Below are 14,782 nucleotides of genomic sequence, written 5' to 3'. Positions count from 1 at the left end.
GAAGGCGTATAGGCCATTTCCAAACAAAACCAAAGCCAGCATATCAGCACGAGCACTACACTAACTGCCAAGCACTGTGATGGAAGAGTGATGATCTGGCACCTTATCACTGCGGCACCAAGCAGACCATGTGGTGGTACTCCTCCGTGTACCACAGTCAAATGTGAGGCCATCTATGTTACAGCTAAACCTTGAACAAAATTGAGTCATGCAGGAAAACAATGGTCCCAATCACAGCAACAAATCTACAACAGAATGGCTGAAAATGAAAAGATTCGAGGTGCCACAATGGCTCAAAGTACACACCTCAACCTGCCTCAAGTGCTGTGGCAGGATCATAAGTAAACATCATACATCATACTACATAAGAAAAAAAAATTGAACACAAAAATAATTTGGTACAAAAATAGTTTATTAAAAACAATATCCTATGGTTGAAATATTGAAGATTTAATGTCCATGTCTTCTGCTTTTTTTTAACAAATCATAGAAACATCTGTCAATTTTCAAACCACTAGGAGTTAAAAACGTTAAAGCAAAGGGCCTCTGTTGTTCCTTCCAAGTCGACGCGTTTCTCTCAGATAAAGAAATCACAGATTATTAACAGAAATTACTGCGAGTCTTTCAAAATCGTCAGTGATACAAGCATATTTACAGCAGTGTCCCAAGCAATGTTCTTCATCTCATCGCGTTAGATATACCCTCTTTGTCTCTGTTTGTGTGAAATTGTTCGGGAACAAGTATTATGCTTGCTGAATCTGGGCTTGTGATTTTAACAATATCAGATACAGTATGTCTACAGTGATACGGAGACCTAGTTAGTAAGCTGTGTTTTATCAAAGAGCATAAAAGCAAATAGCCACAGGATTCATTCTGTATTTCCATGTAGTCAAAACTAATTTATGACTGTGATGGATGGACGAGAAAGATGGGAAATGCTTCCAAAACACAACAGGACTCTTGTGTGTGATCCAAAAATGGACTTCTACTAAGAGACAAACAACCACGTACACAGAAACTTGTATCTATCCTTGTGAGAAGTGCAAGAAACCCGGGACCCTATGTTATTAGTATTTGGCTTACAAAAATTGTTCTCCCATGTCTCAGCAATTAGGGGACAAAAAAAAAACAAAAACAAAAACCCTAAACATTCTAGCTCACAAGAATCTAAAGCTATTTACATTTTTCCTCCCCCTGAAATTTGTTAGGTTATTTTCCAGCAAAACATAGTGTTAGGAGTTATGAGTTATTTCTGATCCTCACAGGGTTAATCAAAATGCTCAATATCCACCTAAGCTTGGGCCTGAATATTTGCACATTCTGCATAGTTAACAATAAAATAAGATTTTTATCTGCTGAATCTGAGGAAGTCTTTCTTTAGCTGAGGAAATAAAAAACAAAATGCACACACACACACGCACATTAGGTACGAATGTCTTAGACCGGGGGGGGGGGGGGTAACGTTTTCAGTGGCATTTTACTTGCACAACTTTATGCTGCAAACATTGTTTTCAAAATTTGGCAGGCAGTATAATTCTTAACTTTACCAGTAGCGTCTTCTTTGTTTCTACTTTTGATGATCTGTTATTCAAGGTGACACGTTGATTTGCTTGCAAAGGACTTTTATTTAAGCAAGACAATTTCTGAATGTTCAGATCACTCTGACTACCAAAACAAAGCCAACCTCGGGCTTTTATTGACCTCATGTCAATATCAAGCTTAATCTACTTTACAGATTTTATTATAGATTTATACTGCCTCTGTTATAGTTTAGGTTCTTGGTTATGACCAGTTATACAGGTTTGTATCATATAATCAAATCCAAACACAATAAAAGATTCTGAGAGCTAACACACTGGGATCAGCGATGTTGTGACGATACAGTTCGATAACAACAAGTTTTATGTTTGTTTTTTTAAAGAAATCCTGTACTAGCGTGTCTTTAGAAGTACCGGTAATATTTAAAAAAAACTGTTATGCTGTGACTTTTTAAGGATACGGTATATTTCACAAAATCATCAGTTATTGCACTAAAGCTCTGTTTTTATTCTTACTGATGTGATTCAAAGGCAGAAAGTGGGGACATAACTGAAAGAAGGGCTGTGTTATTATTCCAACGTCTAACTCAAAGTGTATATTACCCAAACATCAAGGAGTTTGTATTTTCCATTTGTCTTCTTTTTTTCCTTTTCCTTATTTTTAAATTGCAAGCCCTGCAAGTAACTGAATTAGATTTTAAGGCCACAACAACTCCTTTCAAACCTGTGCCTTCCTGGATGTGAAAATGCAATGAGAATTTAGAACACAAAAAAGCAACGAGATAATTAAAAAACAAACAAACAAACAAAAAAGCCTAGGTATAATGGAGTTGCTTGAAAAGTTATTCAGTGTTTGACATGATGACAATTTGGCAAATTTAAAAACAATCTAAAACAATACCATTTACATCTTTGAAAACATCCTTTTTTCCAGTAAATTAGGGGCGTGAAGTAAAAGAAATGTGTCATACAAATCAGTCGTTTCCTTCGTTGGCAAACCAACTACAGCAAAAACAAATAGAGCTACATGAGCATGCAAACACTGTCCGTTCTTATAACCTGCAGGAAGGAGAAAAACTACGGCCATTTATCCAAAGTGATTTTCACTTGTTTTGAAACACAGGCCTAATTTTGACACGTGAAGCCTGACGACATCAATTTTCATAAGCTTAACAACATTTGTGGGAGATCTTTTCGACTTACTGCCCAGAAACTGTCAGTCAGTGACGAACAAACTGATTAGTTTGAATCAGTCTGCCAAGAACAGACTGACTATCATGGCAGAGACACGTTCCTATCCATCAGTGGTTCGCAGCAGTCTATGCAGCCTCCTCGTTTGCTTCTGTGGGTTCACTTTGAGCCGGCTCAGAGGGTGCCTCTTCTCCTGTAGAAGCAGTTCCCTCTGGAGGCGGAGCTATAAGTTCTGATTCTGGCTTCTTTTCAGAAGCTTCCACACCTGGCTCCTTACTGGTTTCCTTGGTAACCTCAGGGGTCACGCAAGGTTGCTCTGTACTGTTAGGGGTCCGAAATCTGTCCATGTTTTCCAGTTCGGCTAAACGGTCATCTTTGTCCCAGCGTGTGGCCCTCTCACGCCGTTCTGACCGCCTTGGCCTGTCTCCTTTTGCCTCGGCTCCTCTGCCTCTCTCACGACTTCCTCGTTCTGTTCCCTCCCCCCTCGCTCGCTCTCTATCTCCATCATCGCCCCTGGCACGTTCCCTGTCGCTATCGAGGCTGCTTCGCCTCTCCCTCCAGTCCCGCCTGTCTCTGTCCCGATCTCGTTCTCGATCCCGGTCGCGATCCCTGTCACGATCTCGGTCTCTGTCTCTCTCCCATCCTCCACCCCGGTGATCGCCTCCATCTTCCTGCCATCCTCCAAGCCTGTCCCTACCATCCATTTTATCACCACCTGCTCCTCTCCCTCCATCGCCAAATGGACGCCTGCCACCTCCAAAACCTCTTTCCCTATCTCGATCCCAGTCTCTGTCCCTCTCTAGCTCTCTGTCCCTGAAACCAGGCCTGTCTCCCCTGAATGGTCTGCTATCCATTTCTTCTGGCCCCTCTAGACTCCGAGGACCGCCTGGTCGGGTAAAAGGAGGTGGACCCTGAGGAGGGGGGCCATGCCCATGAGGGAAAGGAGCCCTTAAATTGTGCGGCGGGGGCATCCCAAAGGCTCCTTTAGGCGGAGGTGGCTCATGGTGCTGCATCATTTGAGGGTGTGGCCCCCTGGGCATCATCTGTGGGGGCATGGGGGGCATGCCGGGGTGAGGTGGCCTTGAGCCATGGGGTGGTGGGAAACGCTGCATGTGTGTTGGTGGGGGAACAGGAGGACGCTGGAGGGGAATCAAACCAGGCCGTGCCCCTAGAAGACCACCTGAGGGGGGTGGAATGCTGCCGGGATGGCCGCCCTGGGGCCCCACCAGAGGAGCACCTGGAGGTCCACCTGAAGGTCCACCTGGAGGAACACCTAGATGTCCGCCTGGAGGAGCACCCAGAGGTCCACCTGGAGGCAAGCCTACCTGGTTAACTAAAGACGAAAACCAAAGTATAGCATTAATATAACTACAATGTACTTATGATTACAAATAAACAATATATTTAAACAAACACTAACTACAAAATCTTTGGTACTATATTGCAAAACAACTAAGTGACTTCTAGCACTTTTCTATGTTTATTTAGCAAGAAAATAACACTTTAATGGTCAAACATAAGTCTCTTTAGAATGGATAGAGGAGAAGGGAAACATCACTTTCTGTGATAGGTAAGAAAGGCAGACTGACCCATAGATCCCATCTGATTATTAAAGATGTTGGGAGCCTCGAGGGCCTCGTCATTTTTCCGGTTTCCCAGACCTGCTGGGTCTAGAGGGGGGTCCTCAACTCCAGTTTTAGAAGGAGGAGGGGGACCAAGAGGCATAGCACCAGGGAGAGGAAAACCTGAAGAAGAGTAATAAAAGGAGTTAGGGTCCTGTTTGATTCAATTAAAAATGACTTGGACTAAGCTGGATGGGTAAAATCTGAAAAGGTGCACTTGTGCAGTTTGTTGAAGTAAAACAGCAAAATCAAACTGCCAAAATCTCATTCATAACATGCACGCAAGTTAGCAAATGAATAAATGTATTTCTGATAAACGTAAATGTGAAAAGAGAGAAATAACACTAGTCAACATCCACTATCCCCCATAAATATTAAAATACAAGAAACATGGATTTTGTTCTGTTTTACCCTTTAAATCTTTATCATTACGAACTTTTTGATCTCCTTCTGACAACATGATGGGAACACAAAAAAATCATGTCCTGCATGATTTGCTTTCAGTCACAATTCACTCATGAAAGCAAAACGATTAAGAGCTTTTTAATGACTCAATAAATGGGTTAACAGTCATCATTACATACCTCAGTCCCCAGCTGCCATCATTATTAAATAAAATGAATCACAAGTTAAAACTGACTCTTGTCCTTTTCTTATTTCTATTACTGGCAGTGTCCAGTGCTGCCCCTCAGCCTCCTAGTTGATGGTATCAATTTCAAACACTTATGTCGCTTTATTCTCAAGTTATCACATACAAGATTTTTGTCAAGGTCACTGAGATTCAAACTTGTCCCAGATTTTAAGTAGTAATTTGAAAATCGCCTTGTTTTCCAGTTATCGCATTCACAAACTTGGGTGTCCAACAACAATACTCTATCAGCCTTTTACGGCTGAGGGGTATATAAAAGAAGAAAACAAAAACACAAACCTGAGAGCAGACACTGTATAAAAAAGACCACAAACAAAAGTATGATTAAATAATAGAAATTGTTACCTGGAGGCATTTGCATGGGGTTGAAGCCAGGTCTGATGAAAGGAGGCAGCGGGACACCTGGAGGGAAGGAAGGTGGAGGCATGCCTATAGGCCCAGGAAAGACAGGAGGTTGGAGAGAACCCACACCAACCATTGGCTGCTGCATTGGAGGGACCTGAGAACAGAAGTTACAGTTGATTTTAAATGAGAGAAGTGTGAGACAGTGTTTCATGTTGTGTTTCTATCCAGGTATGCCTTTACTGCACTGACAGTGCATTTGGGATCATTGCAATCCTGAAAAATGGAACTGCTGCCAATCAGACACTTTCCAGATGGTGGACAAAAATCTGACAGTACTTTTGCATGTTGATAATTCAGTCTATTAGGACAAGCTCTCTAACACCTCTGGCCAAAATGCAGCCCTGAATTATGGCAAAGCCTCTACGAGGTTTGACAGATGGCTGTAGACACACTGCTGGTACCCCTCTCCTGCCCTCCTCTGTACATACATGTTTGAAAATATTTTTTTCTTTTCATCAGTCCGTAAGACCTGTTGCCATTCGGTCCCGTTCTTGTATAAAATTTGGCATTGGTCAAAAACAGTAGCAAAATTTGTTCCCCATTTCTTTAGGACTTGACTTTCTGTCAATCTCCAGGCCTGCCACTCCCTCTGTTCTCCACTTGTCTAATATCCTCAAATGTTTCATGGACACATCACAAAGCATGCAGCTAGCAGCTCTTTGGGAATCACCCATTTTGTACAAAAATACTATTTCATGTTTCTGCAACAGGCTGCTAGTAATAAAGTGTGTAAAGATACAACTTAATTAGCCATGTAGCATTACATGTAGTTTTAGCTTAGCAAAAACGCATTTCTGGAAAAACATTATGGTACAAGGACCAGACTGAAATAAAACCATGTGTGTATACTGATTACCTTTTATGTTATTTTTCGAACACCAATTCTCCAATTTTCTCATCAACATAGTCCACTCAGCATTTACATACCCACAACAATAGCAGTCAAACACAGCTGCTTCTTTTAAATTAGCAATAAGCAACACCTCTCAAAGTCTAGGATATGACGATACTGGTAACAGTTTATATGGCTTTTTTTTAACCTGTGTAGGAGGAGCATTTGGGGCAGGTACAGGTACAGCTTGTGTCTCCTCAGGCTGCTGTTGCTCTGAACGGCCGTTGTGAGTGAGTTCCTCTGGGTGGTCGAGAGCCTTCCTCGTGCCACTCCACTCTAGAAAAGACAGCATTTTTTTTTTTAATTAAAACAATATCTCTGAGGAACAGCATGATTCCTTAACCCCTACAAAATCGTACTGTATGTGTATAATAACTTTCATGGGGATTGGTTCAGCTTATAGTGCTTTACAGTTGACAAGCCAATAATAAGGCAGAGCAAATGTAATAAAACTGGTAAAAGCAACATGAGGTACACAGAAGACAGAATAAAACATAAGAACACTAAAAGTAATTTGATCTTTTAATTAAATAACAAAAATGAATTAAACTAAATAATTCAAAATAAAGTGTCTTCATTTTTTCTTTTTTTACCTGGTGATAAAGTGTCCACATCGAGCATTCCTCCTTCTTTAAGCTCCTCTAACTGGTCCTCTCTGACTTTAGACCAAGGTATGTAGGTGACACCCAGCTCCACATCCCAGTACTGCTTATAGTCAGCCTTTATGCCCTTGTTCAAAGCCCAAGCAATCTGATAAGTAAAAGCAACTTATTAGTTTTGCCCTTTCCTAACAAAACTAATACATGACAAAGCAACAATCAGTGTTGCTCATTCACCTTAATGGCTTTCTGGTTAACTTTGAATGTTCCCCTGCTGAGCTTCTGTAGAGCCCTGAAGGCGTCTTGCCTATGTATCATAACAATATAAGCACAGCCACGTGGAGGGATCATCTTAAAGAGAGAAGACAACAAAAAAACGAGTGTTTAAAAACAAAAAACAAGTCATACTCATCCACTTTATTGAGCCTGTAATTAGTGGGTTTGTTTTTTTTTTAAACATGTAGAGCCTTTGGTGCAAATTTGATGTCAGCATTTACTCCATTTTCATCACACTTATTAACACAAACTGTATCAAATACAAATAACAAAGTTGAGGCTTTGAGCTGTCTGTGTAACAAGTTCTATAAAAATCAAGAAAGTATATAAAGTCAAATTTACTACAAGCTGACTGAAAGATTTAATCAACAAAGTGTCGGTTGCAGGATGACCTCACAGTTAGATAAACTGAAAGCTGATCTCTGTGAGAGAACTTACATTGATGGACTCTATCTGCCCAAACTCCTCGAGTAAACAGGCGACATCTTGCTGCTGTGTTCTCTTGTCCAGCTGGCCTACCCAGAGAGTAGTGCTGCAAACTAAACAGGAGAAGAGAGCAAAGAGTTAGGAACTAAAGAATGTAACTGAAAGTCTTACGATAATAAACAGATGATGACTTACTGCTGACTGTCTCGCTCTTAATTGGTGGAAGACCTTTCTGCCGTCTCTCTCTCTCCTTCTCTCTCTCTCTGCGCTCCTGCGAGCGTGAGCGAGGTGAGTGATGACGCCGATCCCTTGAGCGTGAGCGGGATCGCCTGTGCCTGGATCGACGTGTACGAGAATTGGACCGTGATCTCCTTCGCTTTGGAGATCTGGGGAGCGGGGGGAGAAGACATTTCAACTCAAAGCATTATATTTAAACAGTGTATACTAAGAAGATTATCTACATATGGCAAAATAAACAGGAAATAAGATATAACAGTGTGAACAAGGAAACCTAGTTTGAAAAATTACATCCTGTTTTAGACGTTTACCTGGAGCCTGAGTGTGATCTTCGGCCATGTCTGCCATCTCTCATGGATGAATGGTCCACATCCATTGGCAAATCCTGACACAGTATAGAGAAGATACATTATGAGTAAAATCTGTTACAGCGACAGAACTACATCTCTGTGCAAGTCAAAGTTACAGAAGACCAAAAAACAAAACAATTTCAAAACATCAGAATTTAATTTTCTGACATTTTTCTCAATTTGCTACAATTTTATGCCCAACTACAATTTATTGTGACATCTTTATGCTACTGTTTGCCTACCTGTTGTTGCTGGGCTGCATTCTGGTGATGGTAAACCCCAGGGAAGCCTGGAGGCCCAGAAGAACCAGAGAGGGACATCCCTGACAGCATGTGGCCCATAGGAGGCATCACAGCAGGAAAGCTCTGTCCTGGTGGTAAACCGTGGACCTGGAGCTGCCCATTAGGAGGAAGAGGAACCTGAGGGGAAGAAAAACATATAACACGATCCCTCAAATCAGTTTCTCAGTAACAAACTCAGTTCTCCGTTTTATTTCAGATAGAGAGCATATACTGTAAACAGTTGTATGTGCATTTATAATAAGCCGTAGTATTATGTAATCCTATTGTTAAATCAAGCTACAAAATGAGATGTTAAGATTTGTCAATAAAGAAGAAGCTCTTTTTCATTTAAAAGTCTTGTTCTTTTTACCTGCTGTGAGATGTCCTGTGGTATATTAATCTGTGGTTTAAAGTGATCCATGTGCTGTGGAAAGGCTGGAGGCTGCTGCATACTGCGATGATAAAAATACACTATCAGCTCCACAGCTTTTATTTTGTTAAAAAAATACATTTTCATCAAAGCTTTCTGCTTTCTGGTATCACAGACTGCAGCATATAAAATAAATTAAGAAGCTTACAAGGGGGGCTGAGAGGAGATTTCATCCTTCTTTGTTTCTTCTCCAACTTCTGGTTCATCATCATAATCAAAACGGTCCAGCAATTTCTGCGAGAGAAACACACAAATAATGATGTTTTCTTCATGTGGCAACGCTTCTTCAGCCTTACTTTTCCTTTACTGTGCTATACCGTGTGATACCCTTCAGCCTTCTAGCAGATGCACCTATGATATAAATTTGAAAAGGTTTTAGGTGGGCATCTTTACCTTCTTGCCTGACGGTAAAGAAAATAAAATAAAATAAAGAACATCATGCAAATACAAGAATGCATTGTCACCTTGTCAAAGGCCGTCTTCTGCTGGGCAGGCTGGGTTAGTTGGGCGGGCTGGGAGGGAAGGGGAGGTTGTGGCGCGACCATGCCCAGTCCAGCAGAAACATTTGGGGCCTGTGGTTGAATAATCTGCGGTGAAGGCTGGGTGTTGGTCTCTGGCTTCACTGGGTGCTGCTGAAAGTTCTGCAGGATCTGTTGGAGCTAGATGCCCAAAACAGAGTGAAAGAAGAGTCAGTAATAAAGATGTGAAAGATGCTTAAGAAGTAACAAAAATACAAGAAAGTGAATAAGGCAACAATCTAATGCCAGTCCGCATTAGTAAAAACATACCTGCTGACCCTGTGAGGACTGGAAGAGCTGTGCCACGGCAGCAAAGGCATCAGAGTTGTGCAGCTGAGCAGCAGGTATCATGGTGGAGTTTGCCGTTACCACTGTAACTGGCTCTTTGGCTGGAGGTGGAGGAGAACCTGCCAGAAGAGAGAACGTTTGTTTTCAAATGCCAACATCATACATCAACATATTAATATTATATTAATAAAGCAATGCACAACCTCAAAAATTACCTGGCTCATCTGCGCCTGTGTTGGGTGCAGCACCACTGCCAGAGCCAGCTGCCATGTCCAAGAGGGGCTGAATAACTTCAATCTTGAACACCCCATTCTTCTGCCACAGGTTCAACACCCGCACAATTTTACTCTATAAATGAAAATATTTAGCACAGGACATTTATCATTACAATGGAGCGCTACCTATGAACAGATTTAACTTGGGCAGGCAGGTAATCCAAATATACTTACAACCCCCCTTCCCCCCCACCACCACCAAACTATAACTGGCAACTCATTTTATTATTAACATCTTTAGTCTTTTATCCTGCCAAGAGAACAATCACATCTCAAGATCAGTTATAGATAGAAAGCCCTTTTTTTTTTTCTTCAAAGTCACAACTGTGGTAGTTCCAGTCATCATGGATAGGAAGTTATACAGCCCTTTTCCACTTTAAGTACTCAGAGTGGCTCTCTACTAGAAGCCACAATCATGCAGTGCTTTAAATGCTTTCTATCTATCACACACAATCACAGTCTGATGGATATGTTACAGGCAATTTGGGGTTCGGTATCTTGCCCAAGGATGCTTCGACATATGAAGTGAAGGAGCTGTGGGTCAAACCATCAACCCTGGGATTGACGATAGACTCACACCATCATCATTCACTTGCCTCCTGGGCAAACTCCAGCTCCTATATCTCTAGCTGGGGACAGGATTCCTTAAACCAGAACCTGCAGCAGGGGTAGAACTGGTTGATGTGCTGCAATGCCAAGCTCACTGGGACTACTGCACAGGAGTAGTGTATACTGAATAATTTGTTTGGGAAAGTGTGCATATGCTACCAGTTTTTTGCTCCTGCACACACGCGCCCATATGCCTGCACCACCCACCACAAGGAGAACGTAAATCTGTGGGAAACACTGAGACGCGGCAAATACTCGGGTTAATTTGCAGTGCAATGAAATTGTCACCAGGTCTCTTCTCTTACCCTGTCTTCCACGGGGCAAAGGCAGAGGTTCTCAAAAGTTCCTGTAATGTTTTTGGTGAACCTTGGTCCAAACACATCCTTATCAGGTCCAAACTGGTGTCTGGACTGCCTAACAATGGAATCCACCACATATAAGCCTGCTACCTTATACTCAGGCTTACACTGGAGGGAAAAGAGGAAGAAAACAGCAGAGTTCATTGGTATTTAGTGAAGAGACACAGTCTGCAAACTTTAATGAAAACAGACTCGGCTCACCTTTTTTATAAACTTTTCCACAATCTGGACCACATGTTTGTAAAGCTGAGGAAGAGAGGAGCAAATGAGCATGCCGTTATATTATAGACCCCAAACATAACAAATTAAATAAATATACAAGAATCATTCTAATGTCGTATTCTTACTTTCATTGCTTTGATGGCAGATTTGGTGATGGAGATCATCTTTGCCCGAGATATTGGGGGTTTGGAGTCCATCAATGAGAATAACTAGACATAGAAGATAATCATTCTGTGAGATGGAGAGTCACGACGCTGGAGGAGTGTCCAGGGTGGTGCTGATCACTTCTATTTCATCACTACTCCTCATCCCATATCAAACAGCCACATTTGGGTCTTTACTGCATTCACGTTATAATTGCATTAAATGATAGATGCAGACCAGGTGGTATCCAAGCAATGAATATCCCAGTTTATACAGACTCATAAAGATTAATGAGGATCTTTTTTAACCCATCTGCTGTAACTGTTGATCGATGCTACAGCATGGCTCAGGGTAACTTGAGTTTATTTAGTCATACTGAAAAAGGAAACCGCATAAATAAATGGGTACGGTGAATTCACAAAACACCAGGACCACTATGATGAAAATGAATGGGCAAAAATCAGGCATATTTCCATTTTGTTTTCATAAATAAAAACACTTCAAAGAATCATGCAGTATTGTATTTCCCACTATAATTCACATCAAAACAAAATTTCAGCTGTTCCTCAACTCTGCCAAGGTGCAGTTGGCCTTTTTGAATGGTTTGCAACATAACTCACATTAGCTACAACATACAGCTTTGTGACAGTGTGTGCTTTTTAAATGTTTATTCAGAATAAAATAGACAAGATGGAGAGGATCTGGAGAAAATGTAATTTAGACATCTATACACCTTTGACAACAAGGTTAAGATTGTATTCGAATATGAGTCACACGTGTGTGCGTATCTATATGTATCAAATAGTGATGTGCATTCATTGTCAGCCACTACTTTCTCTGCTTGGGTGTGAGACAGAAACTACAATTGAAACTGGACGATATCGCTCAAGAAGCATCGTGGGCTGTTCACAACCACGAGAGCTCAGATATGGTACAAGAAACATGATCTGAACAAGCGTGTTAAGATGCGACAAGAAATGTCTTTCTGCCCCTCAGTCTCTGTGGTGAGTCAAATTCGCGGGTGCAGGCAGAAACACCAAAACATGGCTTGACTAGTGTTTTGACTGGACTCCTAACAACATCAACCGCCTTTAGTCAGGCCTTGTAGTAACTTGGCCTAGCATCTTCTTACCGAGCACTGGTTTTAACATTAACGAGGCTGTAATGAACATTCAGTCTGTTTGTGTACAGTATGGTAACAAGCTATTGCTGTATTGATCTTTCTACCTGTGGTTGCGCGTTCTCATTTGCATTGTGTTGGTAACCACAACTTACTCCCACAAGCTAGCAAAGCGGCAGTCACTGGAAACGCTACTGACTGGATATTACTGTGTAAGCTTAGTGGGTGGCCGAAAATCCAACTATTCCTTCCAGTGGCATTCGTTTACTTCAGGGGTGCCAAACAAGCGCAACACTTAAGCCGAATAAGATGTCCAGTTAACTCACCGAGCAGGCCCACTGCTTCGACCAGCTAGGCTAACTCCAGTGCAACAGCAGCAGCTCCATGATCAGCAGCACCACACTAGGGGAGTTCAGACACTCAGCGAAGGCCACTTACCTCGTGGTTAAAGGCGTTGACGGCATCCATGATTGCCAGACGCTCCGAGCCTTCCCTTAAATTCCCGGTTCCCCGCTTACAGCGATGTTTATTAAAGAAAGGGTCGGTACAACATGTCCGCTCCCGGTAGCTAACGCCTGTTAGCTTCGCATTGGAGGTGTTCGGGTCGGCGGGTACGGCAAAGCATGATGGGATTCAATGTTGTTGTTCTAAGTTTTGTCCACAAGGGGGCAGCATGTTGCGTGGACAGTGTACATAGTGCCCTTTGAAGGAGACAAGCTATCGACACAAACATTTGTTTTGACTGGGTTGGGCAATGGATTTTCCCAAGTGGCCTTATGAGAAACTGGGATTGTTGTGGAGGGCCCAATCAATAAGCTGGACTTAGTTCTGGTCAACATTAGTTCTTTTTTAAAATCTGTTTATAACTACATTGGTGCTCTCGTGGCCCCTTGCGAAAATGAATTGGCAACTCCTGGGTTTGACCACTGTCATCTTTACTGCACTCCAAGCAGACTATAGAATCAAATCAAAAATGGCAGGTGTGCTTTGCTGTCATAATTTTGCAATAAAAGATTTTTTGCACTGATTACTCCTTAAATGTCTTATTCTACGATGATATACTAAAATCGTACTTTAATATATATATATATATATATATATATATATATATATATATATATATATATATATATATATATATATATATTAATATTGTCACAAAATACATTCAGATTTATTATTAACAAGTGCACTTTTTCCTCAGTAGCATCAATATAATTCTAATAAGTAAATATCTTTAATGTGCACATCATTGTTTACACTTCTCTTAAGTTATATCACTAGTAGAATGTTCATATGCAATATTATGCATAATATTATGCATAATATTATGCATAACATGTTATGAAGTACAATAAGAACATTTTTTAAATCAAGATATTTCAATACATCAATATGTGTGTACACAAAAAAATCATCTAAATCCAGATGCATTTTTATTTTTCTAGTCAATTGAGCTTAATGCTTTTCAGTTAATGCAAATTTATTAAATTCCACATTTTAACTAAATTATTTGAGTAAAAATATACTTTAACTCATATATATTGTACTTAAATAAATATTTGGTTATATTGTTTAAGCAATTTTGTATTTTATCTATACCTCAGTTAAATGGTTTATTTATTCCACTCACCCGTTGTCTCCCACTAATCCAATTTGGGGTCACAGGAGGGCTGGAGCCTATCCAAGCTGTCATAGGGCAAGAGGCAGGGTGCACCCACAGAGGTCACCAGTCTGTCGCAGTGTTAATGGAGTGAGACAACCATTTACATCCATGGTCATTTTAGACTCACCAAGTAACCATCTCAGGCGGTTCCATAGTGTTCTGGTTTATACATGTGAAAGGTTACTGGTTCAATTCTGAACTCAAATCCAGTTTGGGTTTGTATCTATATCTAAATCTATATTGGAGGAAGTCAGAGGAGAACATACAATTTCAACCCCAGACTGGATTCAAACCTGCAGGATTATTTCTTACATGTGAAATTATGTTGCATTTGATTTGTCTTCATTGTTGTCTTAGTAGTACGATAAGAAAACCAGACAAAATATATTTAAACAATTTGGCCTTTAATATAACACATTTAACATTAACAGCTTTGACAAACTGCAGCTTCATTTACAATACTATTCCTTCAATAAGACAAGCATGTGTAAAATGTTACCACATAAATACACAGAAGGTTTTTAATGGTGCATTTATTCATCATGTGCTTTAAATATAAATTCAGTCTTAGTAGATTTTGATACAGTATTAACAAGTGCACTAGATTTTTAGAAATATGTCTCTTTTCTAGACATTTTTAGAGTAGAAGTGCTGAATGAAGTACTAATTAAATTATTTCTATGCA

At 40.7% G+C, this 14,782-nt stretch overlaps 1 protein-coding gene across 1 annotated transcript; it reads right to left on the bottom strand.

Moving 5' to 3' along the window:
- Positions 1 to 394: 394 nt before the first annotated feature.
- On the bottom strand, positions 395 to 13,071 carry scaf4a (SR-related CTD-associated factor 4a). The gene is made up of 19 exons (XM_082549809.1): positions 12,870 to 13,071; positions 11,293 to 11,376; positions 11,147 to 11,191; positions 10,892 to 11,053; positions 9,918 to 10,050; positions 9,685 to 9,821; positions 9,361 to 9,555; positions 9,045 to 9,130; positions 8,837 to 8,918; positions 8,428 to 8,604; positions 8,147 to 8,220; positions 7,794 to 7,984; positions 7,611 to 7,711; positions 7,134 to 7,247; positions 6,891 to 7,047; positions 6,446 to 6,573; positions 5,346 to 5,499; positions 4,319 to 4,474; positions 395 to 4,062 (listed from the first exon to the last, which is right to left on the bottom strand). The coding sequence occupies exons 1-19, from the start codon at positions 12,897 to 12,899 to the stop codon at positions 2,858 to 2,860; spliced, it is 3,411 nt and encodes a 1,136-aa protein (XP_082405935.1). The 5' UTR covers positions 12,900 to 13,071; the 3' UTR covers positions 395 to 2,857.
- Positions 13,072 to 14,782: the final 1,711 nt, after the last annotated feature.

Source organism: Aulonocara stuartgranti (genome assembly GCF_965226115.1).
Source record: "Aulonocara stuartgranti genome assembly, chromosome: 10".
NCBI classification, from domain to species: domain Eukaryota; kingdom Metazoa; phylum Chordata; class Actinopteri; order Cichliformes; family Cichlidae; genus Aulonocara; species Aulonocara stuartgranti.
This window is presented reverse-complemented; position numbering and strand designations above follow the sequence as displayed.

What these genes read in the sequence shown, in the direction of transcription:
- scaf4a (XM_082549809.1), bottom strand. Translation starts at nt 12,899, where the DNA reads ATGGATGCCGTCAACGCCTTTAACCACGAG. An exon ending in TTTGCCCCGTGGAAGACAGG is followed by an intron (nt 10,051 to 10,891) that starts GTAAGAGAAGAG and finishes TTTCATTTATAG; the next exon opens with AGTAAAATTGTGCGGGTGTT. An exon ending in ATCTCCTCTCAGCCCCCCTT is followed by an intron (nt 8,919 to 9,044) that starts GTAAGCTTCTTA and finishes TTATCATCGCAG; the next exon opens with TATGCAGCAGCCTCCAGCCT.